The sequence below is a fragment of the Ascaphus truei genome, chromosome 5 (assembly GCF_040206685.1).
Source record: "Ascaphus truei isolate aAscTru1 chromosome 5, aAscTru1.hap1, whole genome shotgun sequence".
Classification (NCBI taxonomy): domain Eukaryota; kingdom Metazoa; phylum Chordata; class Amphibia; order Anura; family Ascaphidae; genus Ascaphus; species Ascaphus truei.
Window position 1 is genome coordinate 95,542,258 of NC_134487.1, and position 25,552 is coordinate 95,567,809.

The 25,552-nt window shown below is 41.4% G+C and overlaps 1 protein-coding gene across 1 annotated transcript in view; it reads right to left on the bottom strand.

Annotated features, from left to right (window-relative positions):
• TPH2 (tryptophan hydroxylase 2) overlaps nucleotides 1-25,552 on the bottom strand; it is a 121,153-nt gene that overhangs the window by 25,819 nt on the left and 69,782 nt on the right. Inside the window, exon 9 of the mRNA XM_075600230.1 lies at nucleotides 3,694-3,789. Within this exon, the coding sequence (XP_075456345.1) occupies nucleotides 3,694-3,789 (96 nt within the window). The remainder of the gene's footprint in view (nucleotides 1-3,693; nucleotides 3,790-25,552) is intronic.

The window sequence follows — 25,552 nt, forward strand, 5'->3', positions numbered from 1 at the left end:
TGACTGGGTGGGTGGGTGAAACAGTGACTAGGTTTGGGTGAAGTAGTGACTGGGTGAAGCAGTGACCTTGAAGCTTGGTGCTTGGGTGAAGCAGTGACTGGGTGGGTGGGGGGGGGAAGCAGTGACTGGGTGGGTGGGGGGGGAAGCAGTGACTGGGTGGGTGGGTGGGGGGGAAGCATTGACTTTGAGGGGGAAGCAGTGACTGGGTTGGGGGAAGCAGTGGGTGGGTGGGGGGGGAAGCAGTGACTCGGGGGTGGGAAGTAGTGACATAAGCAGTGACTTTAGGAAGCAGTGACTAAAGCAGTGACTTTGCAGTGACTGGGTGGGTGGGGGGGAAGCAGTGATTGGGTGGGTGGGGGGGGAAGCAGTGATTGGGTGGGTGGGGGGGGGAAGCAGTGACTGGGTGGGTGGGGGGGGAAGCAGTGACTGGGTGGGTCGGGGGGGAAGCAGTGACTGGGTGGGTGGGGGGGGAAGCAGTGACTGGGTGGGTGGGTGGGGGGGGAAGCATTGACTTTGAGGGGGAAGCAGTGACTGGGATGGGGAGCAGCAGTGGGTGGGTGGGGGGGAAGCAGTGACTCGGGGGGGAAGCAGTGACATAAGCAGTGATTCGGGGAAGGAAGCAGTGACTGGGTGGGTGGGGGGGGAAGCAGTGACTGGGTGGGTGGGGGGGGAAGCAGTGACTGGGTGGGTTGGGGGGGGAAGCAGTGACTGGGTGGGTGGGGGGAGAAGCAGTGATTGGGTGGATGGGGGGGAAGCAGTGACTTGGTGGGTGGGGGGGAAGCAGTGACTTAAGCAGTGACTGCGTGGGTGGGGGGGAAGCAGTGACTGGGTGGGTGGGTGGGGGGATGGAAGCAGTGACTGGGTGTGCTTCCCCTCCGTCCCATGTTGGGAGCAGGGGGGGGGTTCAGCGAGAGAGCCGGTCTGTCTGGCGGGCCGAGTGTGCCAGTGGGGTAGGTGTGGTGAGCGAAGGCTGCAAGCCAATGAGAGGTGTGCGGCGGCGGGCAGTGCGAGGGACCAATCAGATTGGCCTGAGGCAGAGTGACGGGCCAAAGGACCAATCAGATTGCCCATAGGGACACCAACATACAACATTTTCAAAAATATATATATAGATATATATATAATATATAATATATATATATATATATATATTTAAGGAACTTTCTTACTGGCTTATGCTTATGCCACTTTTTAATTGCACTAAATCATAAAAAGCATTATGCTTCTTTCATTTAACCCTTTGGGCACTTTCACATACTGTATTTCACTAAGTTTAGGACAATAAGACATTGTATTAATTTAGTGAAGCCCTTGTACCCTTCCCCCCCCCCCCTTAGTGAGGTTGGAGGATACTCTGTAACTACCGGTACTGCTTCTTTACCTGTTGGCAACCAGGAGGCCTGAACCTCCGCCACTGGGAGCCTGTGGTGTGTAGATGATGCAACAGCGCCTCCACCCAGAAGGGATCCACACAGGTTGTAGGATAGCCCCTTCCGGGAATACACCATAAGTAAACACACACACCAAGTATATGCAACTGTATTTACTCAGGGTAATAGTCAGTGTCTATAACACTCATCCATAGAATGGACAGGTCACCCAATACATCAAAATAACATAATACAGAGTACCAACAGCTCTATGCATAACATACATTGGGTGCAAGGGCATATCCCCTTGTACAGGCCCTTAGCCTCTCCACCCCCCAAAAGTAACCTAACCACACAGTGCCCACAATAATTGGGTGCTCGGCACCAGCGTCCCAGTGTCCTGGCCCGTTCCCACCCCAGATGTGTGGCAGTGCTGCCCACGTGTGTATAGTTGGTGCACTTATACATACCTGCCCGGGCACGCATCCGCGCCCGGGGGTAAAGATCTTCAAAAAGGGTCTGACGCAGGAACAGGAATCCGCCTCCGCGGTGTCCCACCTCTGTGTGAGGTGTCTCCCTCGTGGAGCGTCGCACCCACAGAATGTCTCTTACTGTATAGCCTGTCTGAGCCCAGACGCAGGCCGTGATCACCACGTGCAACTGGCACCGGTGATATCACATAACACTGTGTATACTATAGAAAGCAACCCCCCCCCCCCCCCCCCTTGCACTGAAGGGGCCTCTCTTGAAGCAGCCAAATATAACTACTGTGGCTACACTGCAAAGCAACACTGTCTCAGCCTAGCTATCCTGCTCAGCTAAGGTGGCAGCATCCCTATCTGGGGTCTGTCCCTAGCTGCAGCAACTCACTGATGACTCAGGGCTATCTGGGGCCTGGGGAGAGTACTCTGGCCTAGTGCATTGGTCACTGACCCTGCACAACTACCTCCTCCCCTGTCTGCCTCCCATCCCTGAGTGACTTCCTTCCTGCAAGCCTGCTAATATCCCTAACTAGATCATCCCCTAAACAGGAGGATTCCTCAGCCCTATTGGCTAAGCTAAAGCACCTGACTGCCTGCAGCTATGCCTCCTGGGAACTGTAGTCCCCAAGGAGGCTCTTGCCTATGGAGACCGCATGGGCGCCTCTCTAATGGCCACCTACCTTTTCCTGTCTGTGCCTGCGCTATCCTAGTGGCCGCGTGCCACTGTCCTGCGCATGGGCAACATCTAGGGGGGCTTCCTGCCTCTCTACATTCCCCTGCGCTCTGTCTGCCACCTTTATGATGGCCGCCGCAATTCCGTCACTCTGCTGCGCATGCGCGGCCATTTCGCCACACACAAGATGGCCACCGCACTCGTCCGCACATGCGCGAGCGTTCACGCATGCGCAGTTAATTACAACATGGTGGCGCCCGCCTGATGGCGGCGCCAACTAGTGGAGAGCCGCCGGAGCCTCCCTGCGCCTCCTGCTGCCGGCTATCTCGCCCGACCATCTTCGCTGACCACGCGGCACCTACCCAGAGAAAAGGGGGTTCACGGTGAAGCGTACCATAGCCGGGGACCCGCGCTGGTAAGGGGACCAGGGCTATACAAGTATAGGTACCTGTTACATTGGAGTTTACCTTGACACTCCTTTGTTATAACACATAGGTTAACATGTTAGAATTCAAACTAATACTATATATTGCAAGCCAATTTGGGAGGAGCGCTGGAATTTTGTATGTCTTTTATATATGTAAATAGTTCACCTTGGCAGTGCTGTAACAAATGGCTTTTCCTATGGTGGCATGCTCAATATATATTTACCTCGTCCAGAGATGTCCACTCTAAGAACCACAATCAATGAGATTTGGGAATTCTAAATCAAACAAGTAGCATTTTAATGGAAAAGTAATGATTTTTTATCAATGGGACTTCACTGACATACATGAGGCTACTTATGGTAAAAATCAGCCAAACAGACACTAAAACACTGAGATACAAAAATAATCAGTGACAGATGACAGACCTGATCTACCCCAAACTAAAATGCATTAAGTTGTCCAACAAAAGCTACTCCAGAATCTCGACTTCCATAAAAATTAATGAAGAAACAAGTCAAGGAAACAGTTTTTCACTGACCTGTAGATAGCTGTGAGTAGGGAACCTGCTACAGAGGATTGTTCTTGTACTGACATATTTCCAATGTCAACTGTTCTGTATGCATTTCTAATTGCCTGATCATGTCAAATCTGAAAACACCTCAACCTGTTTTAACTTCAGAATTCTAATATACAGTAGCTTATGCGCAGGTTAGTTTATGATGAGGGTTTTGTTGCCTTACCTTTAATTCTCCAATAGAAGACAGCAGTCCTGCTCCGTATGCGCGCACCTGTCCATCTTGTTTGCAAAGACCAAATTCAATTGTAAAGAAGTAGCACTGTAAAATAAAGGCTGTCTCAGTAAATGCTCAGAGATTTATTTGTATCCATCTTCAATCTGCTTCCTATTGTATACAAACATTACAAATAGATGGTGAGATATTCATTAAACAAGTTTGCTTTCAATTGGCAATTTTAGTATGAAATAAAAATGTGTTTTTATGCATTCTTCTACTTTTTCCTTAATATAGTTTTGCAGTTATCTGTTTTGCAAACTGAATACAAAAATGAATTGCATTTGGCATTTTTTCATGTTTGATCTAAAACTCAGCTTCTACTTCGGCCGACTTACTGCACCAGCCTCTCATCAGCTACACCCGGAGTTTGTCCCGGATACTTGTAATGTGGATCACTTTTGGATCAAATGTGTCTAGCTATTAAATATATAATATGAGACAATTAAAAGCAGCATCAAAGGTACTCTTCTAATTCTAATTCTGTTTAATCTTAAAAATACATTGTAATACAAAAAAAGAGATGCGTCTTCAAAGAAACATTTGTGAGTGAGCCAAGCAGTATGAAATTAATGATTTGTTGTCAAAGTAGACAGACAAAAAAAATACTGTATATATATATATATATATATATATATATATATATATATATATATATATATATAAAATGTGTCAGAGTGGCTATTATTTTTTAACAGCTTTTAATATCTCCTAATGTTTCCTTTCAATTATGTGAACGCAGAATTATAACCATGATTCAAATCATTAATAATGCTCTGCCTGCATTCATTTAATCAGCTGTGGCAGAGGTTTGATTGTGGCTGTGACTGAAGGCAGAAGCACCTATTATTGTTAATTAATAGAACGTCTGTGCACAACAGTATAGATCGATTTGATTGGTACAGCTCACAGCTCTGATTTATTACTGACTTCTTGAAGGATGGTATAATTATTGATATTACATGGATGTTTTATACAGCAGACAGCGTCGAGAAGCCACAAGTAAACTCAAATCTGACATGCCCATTATATGCACTTAAAAACAGTTATTTACCGTGAACAAATATATGTATTCAGAGGTGAAATGTTCTCTGGACAGAATGCGCCCGTTATGCAGGTACAGCAAAAGTCACTACGTGACCTAAATTATTATTTTAACAACTCACAAGAAACGGTACAGTGTGTCCATAACTGTCACACGCAGCAGAGATTTGAAAAGCCATGGTGAGGACATATTGGATAATACATAGTACTGTGGTTAGCGCTTATAGATTGGAGCTTCTTTACATTTTGTTTTGAGAGTCTGGCTTTGTAGACAGATTACTCAACCAGCATTGCTCCTGGGAGCGAAAAAGAAAAACATTGGCCTGAGAACAGTCAAATCTGCAGAAAAGTCTGCAAGTGATTAGCCTATTTCACAAAGATGGTAGGATTTAGAGCATCCAATCAATGTCATTATTTTAATGTAGCCCTACTTGTCCACGATAATTGCAAAATGCTTCCATAAATACTGTATATTTTAAAGTAACCTTAGACTGCTAATACAGTGTGTTCCTTACTAATAAGGAATAAGAAAGATCAAGGTAACCAGACCTTTCTTTTTCAATTGGTTTGACTACATAATTACGTGTTTTGCATTTTTGCTCAAATGGGCTGTAAAAAGTTTGTGATCCACAACAAAGGCAGAAGTTAGTCCTGAGTGCAGGAGAAAGCACTGTAAAGCAATTATTTATTTTGTCATAATACATGCTACAGAAAATCTGAAATTCAAATATAATTAACAATTTCTTATCGATTAATTCATTTCAACCTTCTGCGTAAAGCATGCAATACATTATCATTAACCATTTCATATTCCCTAGTTCAAAGGAAGTTTTTTTTAGTTAAATAATTGGGCCTAAAGATAATGCCACCACCTCAGCAAACTTCATCGGGTAATTTCCACACCAGCAATACATATTGACACAGTCTCACAAGCTGAACTTTCCCGGCTTCATAAAGTACTTTTTGGGGGAAAGTCTCACACTATCATGGATAAGAAATAGTTAATTATAAGTATTTTGCAGGCTTTTATGCAGAATGAAGTGAAAGAAATCTGGGGATAGAGAGAGACGTGCATTGGTATTTTTGATTCTCTCATTTTTTTGGACCCATTCACCTCACAATTCCTTTACTATATACAGTATCTGTCATGTTTACCAACACCTTTATGCCATTTGTTATCTTTTCTGTGCCCTCTCTTTTCTGTGTTTCTTTTATTTTCACCTTCACTTATGACTAGTCCCAGTTGGCAAGCAGCAAATGCTGGATCAAATGAGAGACTGTTCTTCACATGACAAGGTCAATCCTTTCTGTGACTATGTGGCCAAAGAAGGAAGTGGATTTTGTATGACGCATAAGTAAAGCAAGTTTGCATCTTACTCCATCTCAGTTCCTGTTTTGTGGCAGATCTACACCGGGGCTAGGACAAATTAGAATTTATATTAAAAGGTGCTTATGATAAGAGATTGGTGAATCCACCCAAATCCGTTTCCTGGATTTTCTCAAATTTTCCCCCCAAAATCCATTTTGCGGTGGTGTTAAATCCGCTGATGGATTTGGTCAGTTTTAATCAGGGTGGATTCATCAAAATCCGCCATTAGATACAACCAATGGACGGATTTGCAGAATCCAATCCGCGGATTGGATTCTGCAAATCCGTCCAAGAGTTGCGAAATCTGTGGAGTGTATTGGTAATAATAATAAAAAATCCGTAAAATGTGAATTGCCCTTTTTGAGATTGATCTGGACCAAAGGAACCAACTGATCCGCTGCAGGACCAAAACCGCCCCAAAAATTCGCCCATCTTTATTTATGACCAACTCTTTGTCTGTGCATGGGAATAGAGCGGCCTCTTTTATGAATTATGAGGGGTGGGGAACATAAGCCCCTCATCAACTGGTACCTGTTAAACTCAATAATGTCTTTGATGTCTTACAGTCTCTGATAAAATCTCATTGGAACAATTGCTGGTGTAGTCCATACTAAAGATTAATGTGTGCACTAATATAAGGTCACATGAAAATATTAATTAGGGCAAGATCTGCCAAATACAATTAAAACATGTAGCCTTATTATATAATTAGTTTCGTTAGTGCCACCATATTTTGTATCACAATACACAATACATTGAAGGTGACAAAAGACATTACAGTACATTATTGTATTTATGTATTGTTGAAAGCAGGCGTATTTCTTGGGGGAAAACTCACAGAAACTGTGTAAAAACCACAAAAATTGTAATAGTACTGCAAAATTACCGCAATTGTTAATAACTATGGGGCAGATCCACAGAGCTCAGTTAATGACGTAATGCGGTGGTTAACTTACGTTAACATCTTGTTATGCCTTCACAGTCACTAAGGTAGCCAAGGGTTTAATACCAATAAACCAACTACCTTAGTACCCAATATATGTCAGAGTTTCAACCGTTATTGCATATAGAGGGTTAACCACCCCCTTAATCCAACTGGACGGCCTAACCTACCTCCCAGGGGCACTTACCTCTATCATCCCACTTCCGCCCCCAACAAACCTAACCCTGCCTCTACAGTACAAATCTGTGATGTCATAACTAATAAGCGGCAAGAAATCTGTTTGGTTGCTGTACCAGGACTCTCAAAGAAGACCGGAAGTTGGAGCAGTGGCCACATCAGGTGGCTGAAGAAAGAAGAGAGAAGACATCAAGAGAAACAGATGAAGAGAGAAGAAAAGAAGATTTTACAAGAAAAACTTACAGATGAAGATTCAACAAAGCAATAAACAGAGGATCAGGGGTGTCGGTAAAGATGAGGATCCCCCGTTGCCTGACCACTGTTGGTCATGGATTACAAATAAGCCATCGGGACTGGATTTATTTGCTTGTTTGATTTTTCTGGGTTTTCTTTGATAATCTTTGCCATCAGGCGTCTGGATTGTTTTTTCTGTTTTTTTCTGCTTTGGTGATTTTTACTTTTGTTATGTTTTTTGACCATCGAGCCTTTGGAATGTGTTTTTTTATGGTTTGGCATAAACCCTTTTGGGGGAATTGGTTACGAGTGGCTCATTGCCGTCAATTAGGATGGGGTAAGTCAAATATTTATTTCAGGTATCCATTGAATGCCATTGTGGCTACCTAGGCTCTCCTTGAGAGAGCCTAGGTAGCCCTACTGACCCTCAATCGGTTATTTTTAACAATTTAACATTTTTATGTGTGTGTGTATGTATATATATATATATATATATATATATATATATATATATATATATACACACAAATCAAAAGAAATAAAGGTGCCGTGGCACTCACGCTTTTTGTTCATATAAATCCTTAGGTATACAGTGCTGCTCAGAAGATCTTCACCGCACTTGCTTAAATCACTGGTTCAGTCTCTGGTAGTCTTTATCCACATTTATTATAATACAGCCAAAAAACAAACAATGAAACAAACAACTCCTGGCAAAGGGAATACCCCAAAACATTGTGTCGTTTGTTTCATTGTCTGTTTCTTGGCTGCTTTATAATAAATATAGACAAAGAGTATGTAGCGCTGCTTTCCTCCCCCCCCCCCCCCCCGACTGGGAGGTTTGCCCTACTACCGGTGTATGGTGGTGTGCTTTACCTGTTGATTCACAGGAGGACTGAGGTTCCGCGATGGTGTCGGGACAACAGGACAGGCTTTTGATGAAGATGCTTCAGTTCAGTCTCTGCAGTGCTAGCACCTCCATCCATCACAGGCTCCAGGAGTGCTAGAGGCAGTCCCTATGGTAGAATCCTTCCATACTCCCCCTGATTGACTGCAACCCAGGTCAGAACATATTGAACAGAAGGCTCTTTATTGAGCATCCACTGCACACAGTCTAATCATACAGCGAATACTCTTCTTGGTCCCAGACCTCTGGATGGTCCCTTTGGCAAATCTTGCTTTGGGCCTTGTCACAATCCCCTAGAGAGACTGATCATATAGTCCCAACCCACAGGGCGAGACACAGCTTACAACTCCCAGTATTACAGTTAGAGCTACACAGTCCTCAGGGAACTCGGAAGAACTCCACTCTAACTTTGTTGTGCCTCTTCCTTAGAGCAGGAGGGGAGGGCACAAGATCTGCACCCAGGATTGGGCAACACACAAACCAAGTCACACCTCCTGCCACTCAAGGAAGCTGCAGAGGGGCGGGGTAAACCCAAGCTGGGCCTAACACTGCCTGCATCTACCAGGATTTACGTGTTAGGGAGGGCAAAGGAGTAGCCAGAACATCCATGGCATATTCCTTACAATATGACCAACTTGAGCCAGTGTCACTGGCAGCTAACGCCGAGTGTTTTATCTCGACATTAGCTGGCTAACACCGCATTAGCCATATGCAAATGATGGCCCTAATGGATGTTATTTTTGCACATACTGTATTTAGTTGTGTGGATCTCCGTTAAACTCTTGGGAGCTAATGTCCGTTACCTATTTAGGTAACATCACGTTAGTGTCCCTGATTTAACGAAACTTTGTGGATCTGCCCCTAAATAGCCTTTAGAGATTTTTTTTTGTTCCTTTTGACTTTGTAAATTTTACAATTCAGAGATGCCCTAAATTCATTTTTTTTCTTCTTAAAAGCACATAAAGATTTAACACAAACTGTACTATGTATAGTTACAATTATGGTGAACACCCAATGAAGTTGTTCTGTAGATTGAAGAAAGGGTATTTCATTTGTATTAGTGTAGGCTTTTTAACCACATTTCTAACAATAAAAGCAAACAAAAATGTAGCTCTGTTTATTCTCAACAATGCATGCTCGAAAAGAAAGACAATCAATATGAATGAGAAAGAGATAAATAATTAATCCCGTGTACACTAAGCTTAAACATGTTCATTACTGAAGAAAAAAAGAACACTTTCAGCTAACCTATTTGGGCATTTTGTTAATGCTAGACTTCCTAACAATCCTACATCTCCTATAACATTTTATTAAGGTACATCTATTATTGAACATGTCCATTATTGCACAGCCCTTTGAATGTTTAACTCATAATGAATGTATGGAGCCAAAGTGCATTAAAATTGACATTGGGAAATTGAAAATTAATATTGCACTTAAAAGCACGCATTCTGAAAAAATAAATGTCCAGGAATAGTTGTTGTGGAAAACACTTTGTACACTGTTTAAATGAAAGCAATTTAAATAAATTACAATACAAATGATGATCCAGTTTTAAAGCATAATGCTTATTATATAACTAAATGAACGATTCCCTTCTGCATTAATTTATGACAATGTTATGCATAACAAACTCCTTGAAATAAAACCTTGATGATGGAACACATTTATTCCTCATTGCAGTTCAGTCAGATAAGTCTTTCTGTAGGAGGGAAGATAAATCACCAAATACTGCCACCTTCAGGGTATTTGCAGTGTCATGTGCAAATCTGCAGCATCCACAAATTGCAACATTTTTGACAGCAACATTAGTTAAGTATTAGGTTTCATTTACAACATTTAACCATTCATCTCTAAGTTCCGAGTACTGCCAATACACAAAAGCAATATGATTTTAATCATTGCTTTTAATTCCTGTTAAATGTACATTGTCATGAATGCTGCAGCCTATGGGCTCTATAGTAACCCCACAATTAAAACGCATGTAGAACTGTGCTCAGTGTAACAATTTAATGCTCTGAAGTGTACTGTAGGATAAATAAAAATACCACTTGTGGTGCATTTGCTAGTCTCAGACAGGTCGGCAACCCTGCCCTTCCCCATAATCGCTTAACAAACAGTGCTTCCACTGCAGCCCGGGATTCTGGGTAACGACATGCAAATGAGCACACACAGGGTGTCTCAAGCACATAGCCAGTAACCCTACTCACAGACAGCTGTTTCAACCTCTTGGGTCTCGTCAGTGTGATGTTGGTTTCTGGCTATGCAACATGAAGCTGGTACGTGGGTATAACCAGACATTAAACATGTTATAGTTGGTAATAAAAGTGAGGTAGACCCTCCACTCTACAGTAAATAGATATACCACGTATAGCGCATTTGAGTGTCTCAGACAGATCTGCAACTCATGCTGCCCCTTCAACCCCTCTCCCAAAACACCACCAGCCGCTTTTCATTCCAGCACTCATGGGTTGCACATCTTGAGGGTTGGAAGAGATAGACTGATAGCTAGCATTTTTAGTCACAAGTTAATGAAACATAAAATCTCTATCTATGTTGAAAAGCTTTTGGTGTGTAAAACTTCTCTCCTACTGCATGTGACCAACTTTCATAAGTCATTTTTAAGATCATGAAAATCTAATTAATAGACTATGTTTATGTAGCCATGCCTGGTTTGGCTACCAGTCTGCCCTCCCTGTCATGTAAGCCCTGGTAACAATGCAGCCAGTGACAGGACCAATCCTGGGTTTTCCTCACAAGAGCAGCTCCCTTGAGTGACAGAGAAGGAGGTGGGACTAGGCATGTGTCCTGCCCAATACTGGGCTCAGACCTGGTACCCTCTTCCCTTGTACTTAAGGGGCTGCACCACTAAATTGTTTCAGTGCCTCTCCCCATTTGAAAAAGGCTGGTACACACAGAGGAGTTTGTGCATTGGCTCCTTCTGTTCCTCTTCCCCTTGAGGGAGAATGTGTAATACCATTCCCCTTGTCCTGCTAGAGGGCTAGGGAAGAGTAAAGACTGCTTCAGGGGCCCTTGACTTAGAGTGTAGGTCCAGGGACTATTCAAAGGTTGCAGACCTGTTTGTACTGGGCAGGAGCTCATGTTATACAGTGCTGAAACAGAGACTAAAGAAGTTCCAGTTTAATATACTCTGGCCTACAGTGCAATCTTTCTGAGGGAGTGGAGTTATTCTTCTGCAGGAGATTGCCTTCATATAACTGGAGCCTGCAGGAGATGGAGGCTCTGTACCATCAGATATAAGAACCCATGATGCACCCCAGAAGCCTGTCCTATTCTCCCCAACAACACCGGCGGAGACTCAGATCTAATGTGAGCCAGATGGTATGCACCACCATACACCGTGTAATGGCAAAATCTCCCGGAGGGTGGGGGAAACACTGTTACATTTATAATAACCTTTTTAATGTTAAGGTAAGACATACCAGGTTTAACGCCATCCCAAGCTGTGTTTACCATTGAAACAACCAACCACAGTAAGAATAAGATTGATTGCAAACTTATTTACGTGTGTGTGTGTGTGTATGTGTGTGTGTGTGTGTGTCATAATAATGATGCATTAAGCACCGATGTTGCATGGTGGAAAAACAAGCAAGAAAATTTTACAGGAAACAATCAAAATGTTGAACAAGCACATTTAATACGGAGACTAGCCAGCCTTAAAGGATGAAAGTCAAAGCTTTCCTGAACACTTGAGCATGAAAAGAATAAATTAAACCATGTAACATGGTTATAATGAGAAATGAACTTATAAAGAGGAAAGCAGGAAAATGTAAGCTTCAGCATAAAGAGAATATATACAAACAGCAATATGAAACATACTTGTAATAAGTTGTTGCAATATAGGCAAGTATAAATGCATAAAAGAGTACATATGTTAACTATACAGTCATGAAAATCAAAGAGAGATGTAACATTGCAAAAAATATTTTGAAAGCAATTGAAGAATTAATATTCGATGAAATGTCTATTATGATACCATATGTTGAGATACAAAGGTCTGACAAGTACGCTGAAATAAAACGAGCCTGTTTAAATTAAAATGTTGCCAAACTGTTACATCTCGTTGCTAACAAAGGATGTCCTTAAACTTAGATATCAAGTACACAGGAGAAAATATATAAACTATTCTCACAACATAGACCACGAATAATTAGGGATCTATTTACCAATGTCTCCTGGCTGCCAAATTAGGGCAAAACTTGTGAGAGAAAAAAAGGACCATATTCATTAAAAAAAAACGGAATCTGATTGAAAGCTATGGGAGTTTTTCCTTTGATAAATCTGGTGCAATACTTTTGCACAGACTTTGCCCCAGTGTTGCAGCCAGGAGCTTTAGTAAATAAACCCTTTGAGCTTTAGTTGTACAGTACAGAAGACAAAGTTGTAAAAACATTACAATTGTATTGCATTTGATACATTTAGAATGGCCTAACAAAAACTTATATAAACAAACTACAGCATGCAATTAAATATAACTGAAAAAAATCTAATTGCTTGCAAAATCACATAATATAAGTCCACCGTTACACCACTTGTAGGACACGGGAGGTGAATTTGCATCCAATTTGTGTGCCTGCTTATACAACTGTAACCCCCCTTTGGGACTACTATTGAGTTAAGGAGTTAGTGCCCCAAATGGGTTAACTGTGTCGGCTCACGCCGGATAATGCCCCTCTCCCATCACATGGTAAGGAGTGACTTGGCAGGAAAGAAGCCACACCCATTTTATGTCTGTGATAAGTGATGTCACTATCAGGGTATAGAAGACTACCCTGGAGGTTCTAGAATCCAGGTCTCCAGGAGAGACTTTTGGAGGGGCCTCACTGTTAGTATTGTACATATGTTTAAGTGTATAGTTAATGTATATTGATACTGTCCGTTTGTTATTTTATAGTTAGGGAAAGTGTCCCACCCAGTTAGCGTCCATAGCCATTGTACTACAGAAAATGAAAGGCTCACAAAGTGGAAGCCTATGTCCTATTGGGGTTATCCTTGTAGTAGTCCTGTGAAATAGTCGGATCGACCTTGTTAAGAGGCCCCTTGTTACCTCAGAAACTGAGTGCTGAAGAGTGGAACGCAGTAGCCTGATAATAATACCACAGTTCATGATAGTAAGGGCAACCCAAGATAGGGCTCAATTGATACAGAGAGTTACAGACACTATGCAGAAGATGGGCACTTAGGATATGCTTATAGTGATGGCGACACGACGGTGACAGCGACGTCAGGCTACGATCGCTGGAAAAATCAAATTGAGATGACTTCCAGCAATCGCGACCAATGCATTTGTTTTGATGCGACACCGCATCGCTGTCGTCATCGCCGGCACTAGAAGTGCAGCCTTAAATGAAAGTAATAGCAACAAGCTTAAATACCTCTCTAGAGCATTAAAAGTGGGTGCTAACTTGGGAAGATGTAAATATTACAAACACAGTGAAGATATAAGAAGTATGTCTATTGTGGATAATGTGAATGTGTGAGGAGCAGTGTGACTGTCAATAAAGCTCTTTTATTGTATTATAAAAGTTCCTGGCACCCTTCATTATTCCATCAGAATACCTATGCCCAGCCTGCGAGGATGCAGAACTACGGTGACCAGATGTCCCGGTATAGCCGGGACAGTCCCAGTTATTAATGATTTCTCCCGGTGTCCTCCCGGTTTGGGCAGAATGGAGGGGAGTGGAGGTAGGAGAAGATCAGAGGAGGATGCCGGGGGCGGAGAGTGGGGCTGATCACATTAGAATAGCTGTAGCCGGTAGAAGGGAGGAGGAGAGCAGGGCTGTCTGGCTGCTTAACCACTGCAGCTTCTGGGCAGCAGGTGGCACTGAAGAGCACTCTATAGCTGGTCCTCTAGATCTCCCGATTCCGTGTGTGTGTCTGTGTGTGTGTGGTTGTGTGTCTGTGTCGGTAAGTGTGTGTGTGTAGTTGTGTGTCTGTGTAGGTAAGTTCGTGTGTGTAGTTGTGTGTCTGTGATGGTAAGTGTGTGTTTATGTGTTTATGTGTTGGTGTGTGTGTGTGTGTGTGTGTGTGTGTGTGTGTGTGTGCGTGCGTGTGTCTGTGTTGGTAAGTGTGTGTGTGTGTTGATAAGTGTGTGTGTCTGTTGGTAAGTGTGTGTCTGTGTTTGTAAGTGTGTGTGTATCTGTGTTGATAAGTGTGTGTGTGTCTGTGTTGGTAAGTTTGTGTGTTTCAGTGTTTGTAATTGTGTGTGTGTGTTTGTCTGTGTTAGTAAGTGTGTGTGTGTGTATCTGTGTCTGTGTTGGGGTGTGTCTGTGTGTGTGTCTGTGTGTCTGTGTGTGTCTGTGTATGTGTATCTATGTGTGTGTGTGTGTGTGTGTGTGTGTGTGTGTGTGTGTGTGTGTGTGTGTGTGTGTGTGTGTGTGTGTGTGTGTGTGTGTGTGTGTGTGTGTGTGTGTGTGTGTGTGTGTGTGTGTGTGTCTGTGTCGGTAAGTGTGTGTGTATGTCGGTAAGTGTGTGTGTATTTGTAATCCATATGTGTGTTTCATGCATTATGTGCATGTACTGTATATGTTGGATATAAATGTGTATTTGTATATGGTATGTGTGTGTGTTACACTAATGTTGCATGTTTGGTATGTGTGAATATGGTGTAGTGTTTGTGTGTATATAAGGGAGGAGAGAGGATGGAACAGGGGAGAGAGAGTATGGAGGGGGGAGAAAGAGGATGGAAGGGTGGGGAGAGAGGATGGAAGGGGTGGATAGAGACATGGCAGAGGAGGTGAGGAGAGAGAGGATGGAGGGGGAGTTTGGATGGAGTGGGTGGGGACAGAGAGGATGGAGGGGGGTGAGAGAGGATGGATGGGGGGAGAGAGGATGGATGGGGAAGAGAGGATGGAGGGGGGGATAAAAAGGAGTAGAGAAGATGAAGGGGGAGAGAGGGAGAATGAAGGGGGGAGAGGAGAGGAGAGGGAGAGAGGATGGAGGGGGGGAGAGGAGAGGGAGAGAGGATGGAGGGGGTGGGGAGAGAGAGGATGGAGGGGCAGTGAGAATGGAGGGGATGGAGACAGAGGATGGCGGGGTGAGAGAGCATGGAGGAGGGAAGAGATAAGAGAGAGGATGGTAGGGTGTCGGGAGAGAGGGTGGAGGGTGGAGAGAGAATACAGGGGGGAGAAAGGATGAGAGGGGGAGAGGATAAAGGGGGAGAATGGAGGGGGAGAGAGAGAGGATGGAGGGGGTGGGGAGATGATGGAGGGGGTAGATGATTGAGGGGGGACAGAAATGATGGAGGGGAGAGAGATGATGGAGGGGGAGAGAGAGGATGAAGATGGGGAGGGAGAGCATGGAGAGGGGGAAAGAGAGGATGGAGGGGGGAGTAAAAGGACGGAGGGAGGACAGAGAAGATGGAGGGGGCGAGAGGATGGAGGTGGAGGGGAGAGAGGATAGGGAGAGCGAGGAGATAGGATGGGGGAGAGGGGGGAAAGAAGATGGGGAGAGGGAGGAGAGAAGATGGGTGGAGAGGGGGGATAGAGGATGGGGCGGAGAGGGAGGAGAGAGGATGGGAGGAGGGAGTAGAAAGGATGGGGGAGAGAGGATGGGAGTGAGAGGGAGGTTAGATGACAGAGGGGAGAGTGAGGGGAGAGTGAGGCGAGAGGATGGGGGTGAGTAAACAAAAAAGGGAGGGCTCGTAGTTTGTGATTTATGAAGACAGAAAACAACTCATCAAGTACCTGATAGCTGCATCTTAAAGAGGCAATTCAAGCTATTTTTCTTAAAAAAAAAAATTAATATAGAGGATTGAAGCAGGGGGTCCCCGGAGCTGAACCCCATTAATTTCAGAGGTACATACCTCCGTAGTGGGTGCTGATAGCCCCTCCAGGTTTCACATTATGGCTGCTTTTCACAACTCCCAGGCCCTGCGGGCCAATAGGGAGCTGTGATGTCATCATGTGGCTTCCAATTGGCTCGTGTGACGCGGGAGCTTTAAATTGTAGAAAAAAGCAGGCGATACCGGCACCCCCTTCAGAGTTAAGTATCTACAGAAGCAGGGGTCCCCTGAGCTTAAATTAATGGGGGTCAGCTCCGGAGACCCCCTGCTTCAAACCTGTATTAAAAATTAGAAATAAAAAAATGCTTGGATTGCTCCTTTAAGTCATTACTGAGGATGGTTTATTGTAGGCGGGGGATGGAACTGAATTGGTGAAGGTCCTTCTTTGGATTGGGCTAAAATGTATGTCCTTAATGATGCAAACAAGGAGAAGATTCTACTAGATATAGGGTGATCTGATACCAGAAGACTATAGACTCTTCAGGATCAGTTCAACAGTGGCTTAGAAAACATCAGAAAACTTAGATGAAGTATGGTAAGATGCATTTTTTTGTATTCCTTCAGTGCCAATGCAGCATTAAAGGCCTTATTATGTAAAGTGTAATCCCATGTACCCGACCAGAAAGCATACTTTAAAAAAAAAGTGTACCAGTCTAACTGGCTTCACTAAACAAATCTAAAAATGTTAATAGCAAAGGTTTGACTGCTTTAATTTTTTAGAAATGTGTTACAAGTTTAATTTCTTAGGGGCCTCTGAATGGGAAAGTGTTTGTCAATCAAGTGACTTCTTCACCCTTATGCCACCCTGTCCTTATCTGAGAACCAATAAAGAATATGGTAGGGGTGACATCACACAAGAGAGTAGCAAGAAGAAGTCCAAAACCCCTCACAAGTTTATTTTATTATTATTGACAAAATAATGTGTCACCAAGTAGGATGGAGGTCTTCCAGAGGTAGTAAGTTACATGTAGAGATGTACAAATGTCTTCCAGGTCAAATAGCAAACATTTTTGTGATTTTTTTCCCCAAGAATTTGGATATTCCTGAAAAATTCACAAAGGTTTTTAACCATGTACTTTTTGCCATGTTTTGCCATTTAGCAGTACAATCTCATGATCTTCACTAAACTATGCAAGTATAAGCATATATAAGATCTAGAGTCACTTCAGCATCCATTCTCTGTCTCATCTCACCAGTATGTTAATCTTTTTAAACCCTCTGACACCGTGAGATGACTCACAGACCTTGGTACAAAGTGGGGTAATGGTAAGGAAGAGAAGATTTTTAGTTGCACACTGATCTCCTCAATTGCCCCTCCGAGCCAGTCCATCCCACTCCAGCTATACACAGTGGATGCTACCCAAAACCATATATAACACATTAGGAACATCATGGTTATATATCATATAACCTCTCAAGTTTCTATTTTACTGCGCAAATATTCTTGGTTTCCAAAAAAATCAATGTACAATGTAATATTCTACCATTTGTCTAATATTTACAAATAATAAATATATTCCCACCTCCTACTGATACCAATAAAAGCTATTACATTTTATAAAAGTTATTTCATATTTCATAAGGGGCTGACATCATGATTTAATAATGGCACTTTGTTTGTGTTTATTAAACTGTTCTATAAAGGATGAACTTCCATTGGGGTTTTGGTTTTTGTTTTGGTTCCAAAAAAAGTTTTCTGTTTTGGGTCTAAAAAAATTTATTGTGTTCTGGTTTTGGAAAACCTCGATTTGTTTTTGGATTTTTATCAAATGTAAAAAATCTTAAAATATTCTCAATTTTGGTTAAAAAAAATATTGTGAACGTTGAATATTTTTACAAAAATGTGCATGTTTTTTTTCTTTAAAATATTCCACCATTTTCACCGTTTTATTAAAAAGAAAAATGAAAATATCCTTTAAAAAATGAGGAAAGGTTTGGATCGAAATTTTCTCTGATTTTAAATGCATTTTTTTTTTCAAACTTTTTTATTAAGTTGTTACAACTTACATTTATATCACATAAAACAACCATATTCAAATTACCAGGTTTACATACTAGACGCACTTAGTGTTGTATTACCGGATTTCTAAAATAGACGTCATTTGTGTCTAGATACATCTATGTTTTCTTTTGGCGAGGGAGCAACTTAACTTTGGGACAGTGGCTGAAAAATGATAGCGTTTTGAATAAGTCTTTTGTTTTCCGTTCTTATTGAACCACTAGGGTAGAAAAGTACAGAAGAGAAAGAGAGAAGGAAGAGGGATAAAAAGGAGAGGGGGGTGGGCGGGGCATGGGTAGCAGTCAGCACATCCTCCTGGGGAAGCTATTTTAAATGCACTTCTAAAGCTAGACTTGGAGTTCAAATCAAATATCAAATCCACAAAGTTCAGATTTTGAACCCTTGAACGTGCCCATCCTTACTCATCTTATGAGAAGAGCATCATTATTAATTAATTAATAATAATAATAATAATAGCATGTTCTTGTATTTATTTATTTATAAAATATTTTACCAGGAAGTAATACATTGAGAGTTACCTCTCGTTTTCAAGTATGTCCTGGGCACAGAGTAAAACAAATAATACATGGCTACAAATACAGTTACATAAATGAATAGGGTATACATTATATACAAGACATTGCGTGCATAGCGCTGCTAGTTTTATGTAGCGCTTTACAGAGAAATTTTGCAGCACAGGTCCCTGCCCATGGAGCTTACAATCTTTTTGGTGCCTGAGGCACAGGGAGATAAAGTGACTTGCATAAGGTCACAAGGAGCCAACACCAGGAAATGAACCAGGCTCTCCTGCTTCAAACTCTCAGTGCCAGTCAGTGTCTTTACTCACTGAGCCGCTCCTTTACAATGTAATTAACAATGTACAGTAACATCCAAACTTCTGGCACACACCTTCTAATTGTGCAGCCACAGTTTTCTAGCTCTGCAAGAAGTGGTAGGTTTTAATATTTATTTGTCTTCCAAAACAACTGAACCACGAGTAAGCAGTGTAATTCTCAATGGATTCCAAAGCATTCAAGACAAGTACTTATTGAACATCACTTACACCAAGAGTAATTAATTGTCTTCCAAGACATACACGGAAATCTGGAAAACTAGCAGACTGTTTTAGCCACAACAGATGGTCTCACAAAGAAAATGCAGAACTACCCTCCGAAATATATAACTAATGTATGAGTGGTTGCTTACAGATGTACTGAACATTAAGGTATGATAATATCATGCATAATTCAAACAATTTTACAACTATATTTTTTTAATATTACACGTGTGTTAGGTAAAGTTCACACCAGCAAAAATTGTTGCAATATTTAGTTAAAATATTAGGTTGTGCACTTACAGTGTGATACATTAATATTGAATTACACAAGTTAAGAGAGGAATAAGAGAGTTCACGATTCACTGGAAAACTGGTATAGCTGAGACGTATAACAACCCCATATGACAGAATGAATGTAGTATAATGACTGTGTGCAGTGAAGCCAAACAAATTTCATTGCAGGTTCTCTCACAGCCTCTCAGCAGCAGTACATAAATCAGTCCAATCATCAGAACAATGTTATTTAAGAAAAAGGCAGGATATTGCAAGACAAATCTAAGTATACTACTGGATAATTCTATATGTTATAGTTATATTTCACGTTTATTGGCCAGTGGAAATGTTCCATTATTGTGAGGCATGTGCCAATTGCAAAGAGCATGAGCATACCCACTAATAATTACAGCTGCTGACCTGCAATGCCATCTAACAAACACCTACTGTAAACTATAAGTTAAAGGCCAAGTTAGGATGTCTAGAAACAAAAAAAAGTGTCCATGGTTGGTGCTACCTTAAGTAACATTGGAAGGGTGACCAGACGTCACAGTTTAGCCCGGACAGTCCCGTTTTTTAGGCCTCTGTTCCCACTTTTTGTGGTGCTGTCCCTGTTTTGTATCCCCACTGGATGCGCATGTGCGATTGGCACTTGCCGACTGCGCATGCAGGATCATCGTTGCCAGCTGCTCGTGCGCATGCGTGATCGGCAATCTCCGATTGCACATGAGCATGTGACCGGCAAACGCCGATCGCAAGGTGGGCAAGTGCCAATCACACATGCGCATAAGCGACTGGGAATCACCAATCGCGCCCTTTGCGCATGCGCAGTCGGCACTCGCCATTCACCCATGCGCAAATCGGCCCATATTTGCTAAGCCATAAGACACTTTTTGGCTGTGGAAGACACCTTACAGCCACTAGACTGGAAGGCTAGGCTGTACAGCCATTAGGCTGTAAGGTATCTTTCAGCACCAGGAGAAGAAGCTTTAGGTAGTTGGGCATATATAAAATAATTCACCACCATCTTTTAACAATATTATTTAGTATTACGCAGTCATTTTATAGCAAGCAAGGCCTTTATTCTTGAAAAAAAATGTTGAACGATCTTTTTGAGTAGGATTTATCAGAAAAAGGAAATAAAAATGTGAGAAAATGTTGGATTTTAGCAGTAGCTATGATAAACAAGCCATATAATGGAAACTACACAATAGGGTTATAACATCAAGGATTGGCCCTTTTTCTGGTGTTTTAGCTTTAATAAAAATGTCAAGTTTTGTTTTTTGCAGGAACCCATTTTGGATTTTGTATAAAAAAAACTATGGAAAGAAATCACAAAATAAATAGGAAAAAGTTTCCAAAAATGTCAAACTTTGAACTTTTTAAAAAAGTTTGCTTGTTTTTTTTATTTACAAACTCAAAATCTTCTTTTAAAAAAAAATATTTAAAAAAAACACGCAAAAAAGAAGGAGGGTGAGACTTTCTCGGGTTTTGGATTAAATTTCTCTTAAATTTGAATGTTAATTTCAAAGTTAGACTTGAACTTCAAAAGATCGCAAAATTTAGATTTCAATCCCCCAGCCTGCCTACAAATGACAAATTGTGAACTTGTTCAGACTCATAATAGAGAGAATTATATTGTTTCCCATAGATAAGAGCTGAATGCTTGGTGATGAAACTGTAAGTAGATTAGAAAGTTCATGGAGCTGAAAATAGTGAGATAAAGTCCACTGGTCATTCACTTCAGATTATGCAAAAAATGAGCAGCATCGATTGCTGCTTAAAGGGGGATCAAATGTAGCATACCACAACAATCATTGGCCCAGATACATCACACTCCAATAAAGGGGAGTTAATATCGCACCAGGTAAAAAAGGAATTGCAAGAGTTATTACTGACATTTTAAGATGTGATTAATCAACATTGTGGTAATGAAAGTCATGATGCGGGAATTAATGATACTTCTATCATATGCTTCTGTAATATCTATTATTACAGAAGCCTCTGATCTGAATAGCATTAACCCGTTTGATGCCTGTGGCAACCAAGGTATAAGACTGGCACCAAATGGGTTAATACTATTAATATTTTTTATATTATTTTTTCAAACACTCCCTAACACTGTTGGCGACATTAGTGGCTAGTAAAGCATTGCCAGACAATACTTTTCAAACTGCTAATGTAACCCATCTTGCCACCCCAATTGGAGGCCTAACCACACTCCCGGGGCAGCTAACCATTCACCCACCACCTCCCCTCTAGAGTAATGCCCAATATCCCTATTAGCCAAATGTGGCTAATAATGATTTTGGTCATTACCATAAAAAAAATAGACATGTATATGTAATACTTTGGGCTCTGATTCCCTGTAGGTCAATTTCTGAGGGTAGTTTTAGACCTAAGCGGCCCTAATGACTAAAACATTTCTAGAAAGTGGCCTCAATAAAGGCAGTATATTAAGAGCCTATAAAAGAGCTAAGTACACAGCAAGAGATGAATTACTGACTGCTAAACAATCCCCAAGCCCTGACCAAAAACTGATTGCTTTGTAGGTACTTACAACAACCAGTGGCCAATCATCACAGGTATTCTTAATAAACATTGACACATCCTTCTCGAGGATAATGAATTACAAAAATTATTAACTGATAAACCCAAACTAATGAGCAAGAGGACTTAGAGCCTACGTGACAGACTGGTACATAGCCATTTTAAGGCAAACAATGCCCCCACATGGCTAGGAGAAAGTAAAACGATAGGCAATTTCAAGTGCTATGGCTGTAAAGTGTGCCCCTTTGTGGCACCATCAATAACCTTCTCACGCAGGGACAGCAGTAAAAACTATACCAACAAACATTTTATAAACTGTCTCACCATAGGCGTAATATATCTAGCCACCTGCATATGTGGCAAACGATATGTGGGGGAAACCTGCCATCAATTCAGGAGACACATTTTTGAACATTTAGCCACAGTCAGGAATAAGATTGATACCTCCATATCAAGACACATCATTGAACAGCACAAGGACATTGCTCAGGTACTCCAATTCACAGGGATCGAGACAGTAGTCCAAGACAGACGCTGGGGGAACTGGGATCGTGGACTACTCATATTTATCAAGATGAATTTATACCCTGAGAACACTTAGGGGCCTATTCTATAAACTTCGATAAGAAACTCATCGAGGTTTGTGAGCACTTCCCAAACGATTTGGCAAGTTTGCTATTCAGAAAGCTCCAATGACCTGCCAAACTCATTCGGAAGTGCATTTTCCCGAACGTTAGCACCGCAGCCCAAACAAACCGAGTGAGAGCTCCAAACCAGCTCCAACTCACATTTTTTCTAAAATCACGCTATTCTTGTAGCTCCGATGAGAACATTGGTGCTCTGAACTAGCGAGCTTATCACAGATCTCATCTCGCCACCCCACGGGTGCTGAGATGGGATTTGAGAGAAGGACTAAGAGAACAAAATATTTTTATTGCATCGGATTGAGGCCGGGAGTCTCTGGCGCTAATATACCTTAATACCAGCTCCCGAGACCCCGGCTTCAATCCAATGCAATAAAAATAAATTTACAGGCAGCTTCATTAACTTAGTGGCTAACCGCTAAGGCAATTAAGGGGTTAAACACCAGTACCCGGTTTATTGTGGGTAGCGGGGATGGATGAAGGTGGTATTTGGACCATGGTTGTTGTATAGGCCTTGAAAGAGGGTTGCGGGAGGAGTAAACCCCTTCATTACCTTAGCAGTACAATACAAACACAATATTAAACTATACACCCATTGATTGCCAGTGTGATTACCTATGCACTCAATGGGAGCAAAGATAACCTAAATGGCAATGAATGGGCACCCCATCTACCCCAACAACCAAACCCAAACCCCCTCCCCATCCCCCCTTCCCCACAGTACAGTAATGGGCAAAATTGCTATTATCCAGATCTGGATAATAGCGCATTTGCCCATTAAAAATAAAACATTATCCAGCCAGCATAAAGTAAATAAAACTTCCACTTACCATCCTCATCACCGTTTTCCACATCCATGTCCTCAGTGGGTGGCAACTGTACAATAAAAAACAAACTAATGGCCACTAACCCCTTAATCACCTTGGCAGTTACAATACATTAAGCTGTGGTAACCTAAAAATGTGAAAAAAGTGCCTAATTTGTATCGTGCAATACTTCAACGTTATACCGCCAAAAATAAAGCACTTTTTATCTGATCTGATAAAAAAGAGGCTTAATTTGTATTGTGTTACTTTTTATTATACTTATCATGCAATCCTTCAAATCCTTCAAATAACCTGAGATCTGCCTGTCCCTGCAACAGTTTGAGAAAATCTGGCCTGCAGTATATTATGGAAACCGAAGTTAGTGTGTCCATATATTTTCACTAGAGTACCTGTAAAAAAAAATTTGCTCTAAGATTATTTGCATGTATTAATTAAAGTGATAAGATAATACCCCAAAATTATTTGTTTAACAAAGGCCCTAATGATAATTTTTCTTAATCAGTGCTGCATTCGTTTTTTGGTGTGTTTACTCACATCAAGAGGCCTAACGAGAACAATTTATACAAATAGAAAGTGCTATCTTTTAACTGCCACAAGTCTGCAAAAAGAAGGTACGATATCTTGTTAATCTAAAAGAAGAGACAAGAATTTATAATTAACATCGAACATTGGGAAACAATATTTGTTTAATAAGGCACAGAAGGATAGCCTCTATTTAACCGCTAATTAAAGGTTTTTGAAAATGTTAATTCAACATGTGGCTTTAGTGACTAGCATCTTATGAAATAAAAAATGTGGTTTTACAGTTTCAGATAATAAACAAAATACATCCGTCTCCACTAAAAATAAATACAAAACCGACTTAGGAATCACAAAAACTAAAATGAATATAAATTGTAGGCACGTAATCTGAAGCTTTGCAATGAAATGTGAATTATAATTGAAACCAGACAATATTTCCCCCCAAGTGCCAAAGGGCATTGTCTACATTAATTAGGGATGTGTCATATTGTTTTGGTGTGGTGGAAAGCTATTTTCTCAATTTTGTTGTAAATGGGTTGCATATTATCCACAGTAACATGACATTTCTCTCTGAAATGAGAGATCAAAGGGGTTAGATCAGAGATGGCACAAGGTGATAACCAAACTATGCAATTGCTTAATGCTTCAACGTATTCTTTTGAGGGGTTGGGAGCTTTAGAAATTGTAAGACGAATACGTTTCAATTAAAGGTGAATTGTTGTTTGAAGTACAGCCATCACATTTCTATTATTCGTGTCATATGATAGAAGACATGACAGGGTAACGAGGCCTTACGATTTAGCACTGCTTAATATGGGTCCTAACGCTCAGAGGTAGGAAATGTAGTAGGATATATGGAAATAATGACTGAGGTCATTGCTGAAGTGCACCAATGTTTAGAACCCCCCAAATCCAGTACCAACCCTGTGCTAGTCGCCTAAGAAAAACTGTGAATGCAGGTTAACTTTTGGTCCCCATTCACTCAATTTAAGTTAATAATATGCTATTTAAAGGTCATGCCCTTGAGAAAGCTATGCAATTGTTAGAAATATGTGGCATTGCACCTGATCGTAAATAATAATAATAATAATAATAAACAGAACCAGTACTAAAATAAACTGTAATCTAACACAAGAAAATGTGAAATAAAAATAAATAACAGGTGAAATTACAATGCGTGTTGATTTGCAGAGTTCTAAGGACAGAGAGCAGTAAATGCATTGAAGCAGTGTATTTCAGGCCAGTGTACTAGTTCATCTTTATAGACTGTACCCGCGTGTCCTTTTCTAAATGAAACACATTTCAGCGACACTTTTTAAAAGTTCTGTTAAATTCTGCAAAATACTGCAACTGCGGAATTCTTCCTGTATTAAACCAGTTACAAACCAGTTTGTAAACCGTCTCTTTGTTATGTTTTAGTAATGGATGTAATGGATATGCATAAGCTGTCAAATAGTTCTT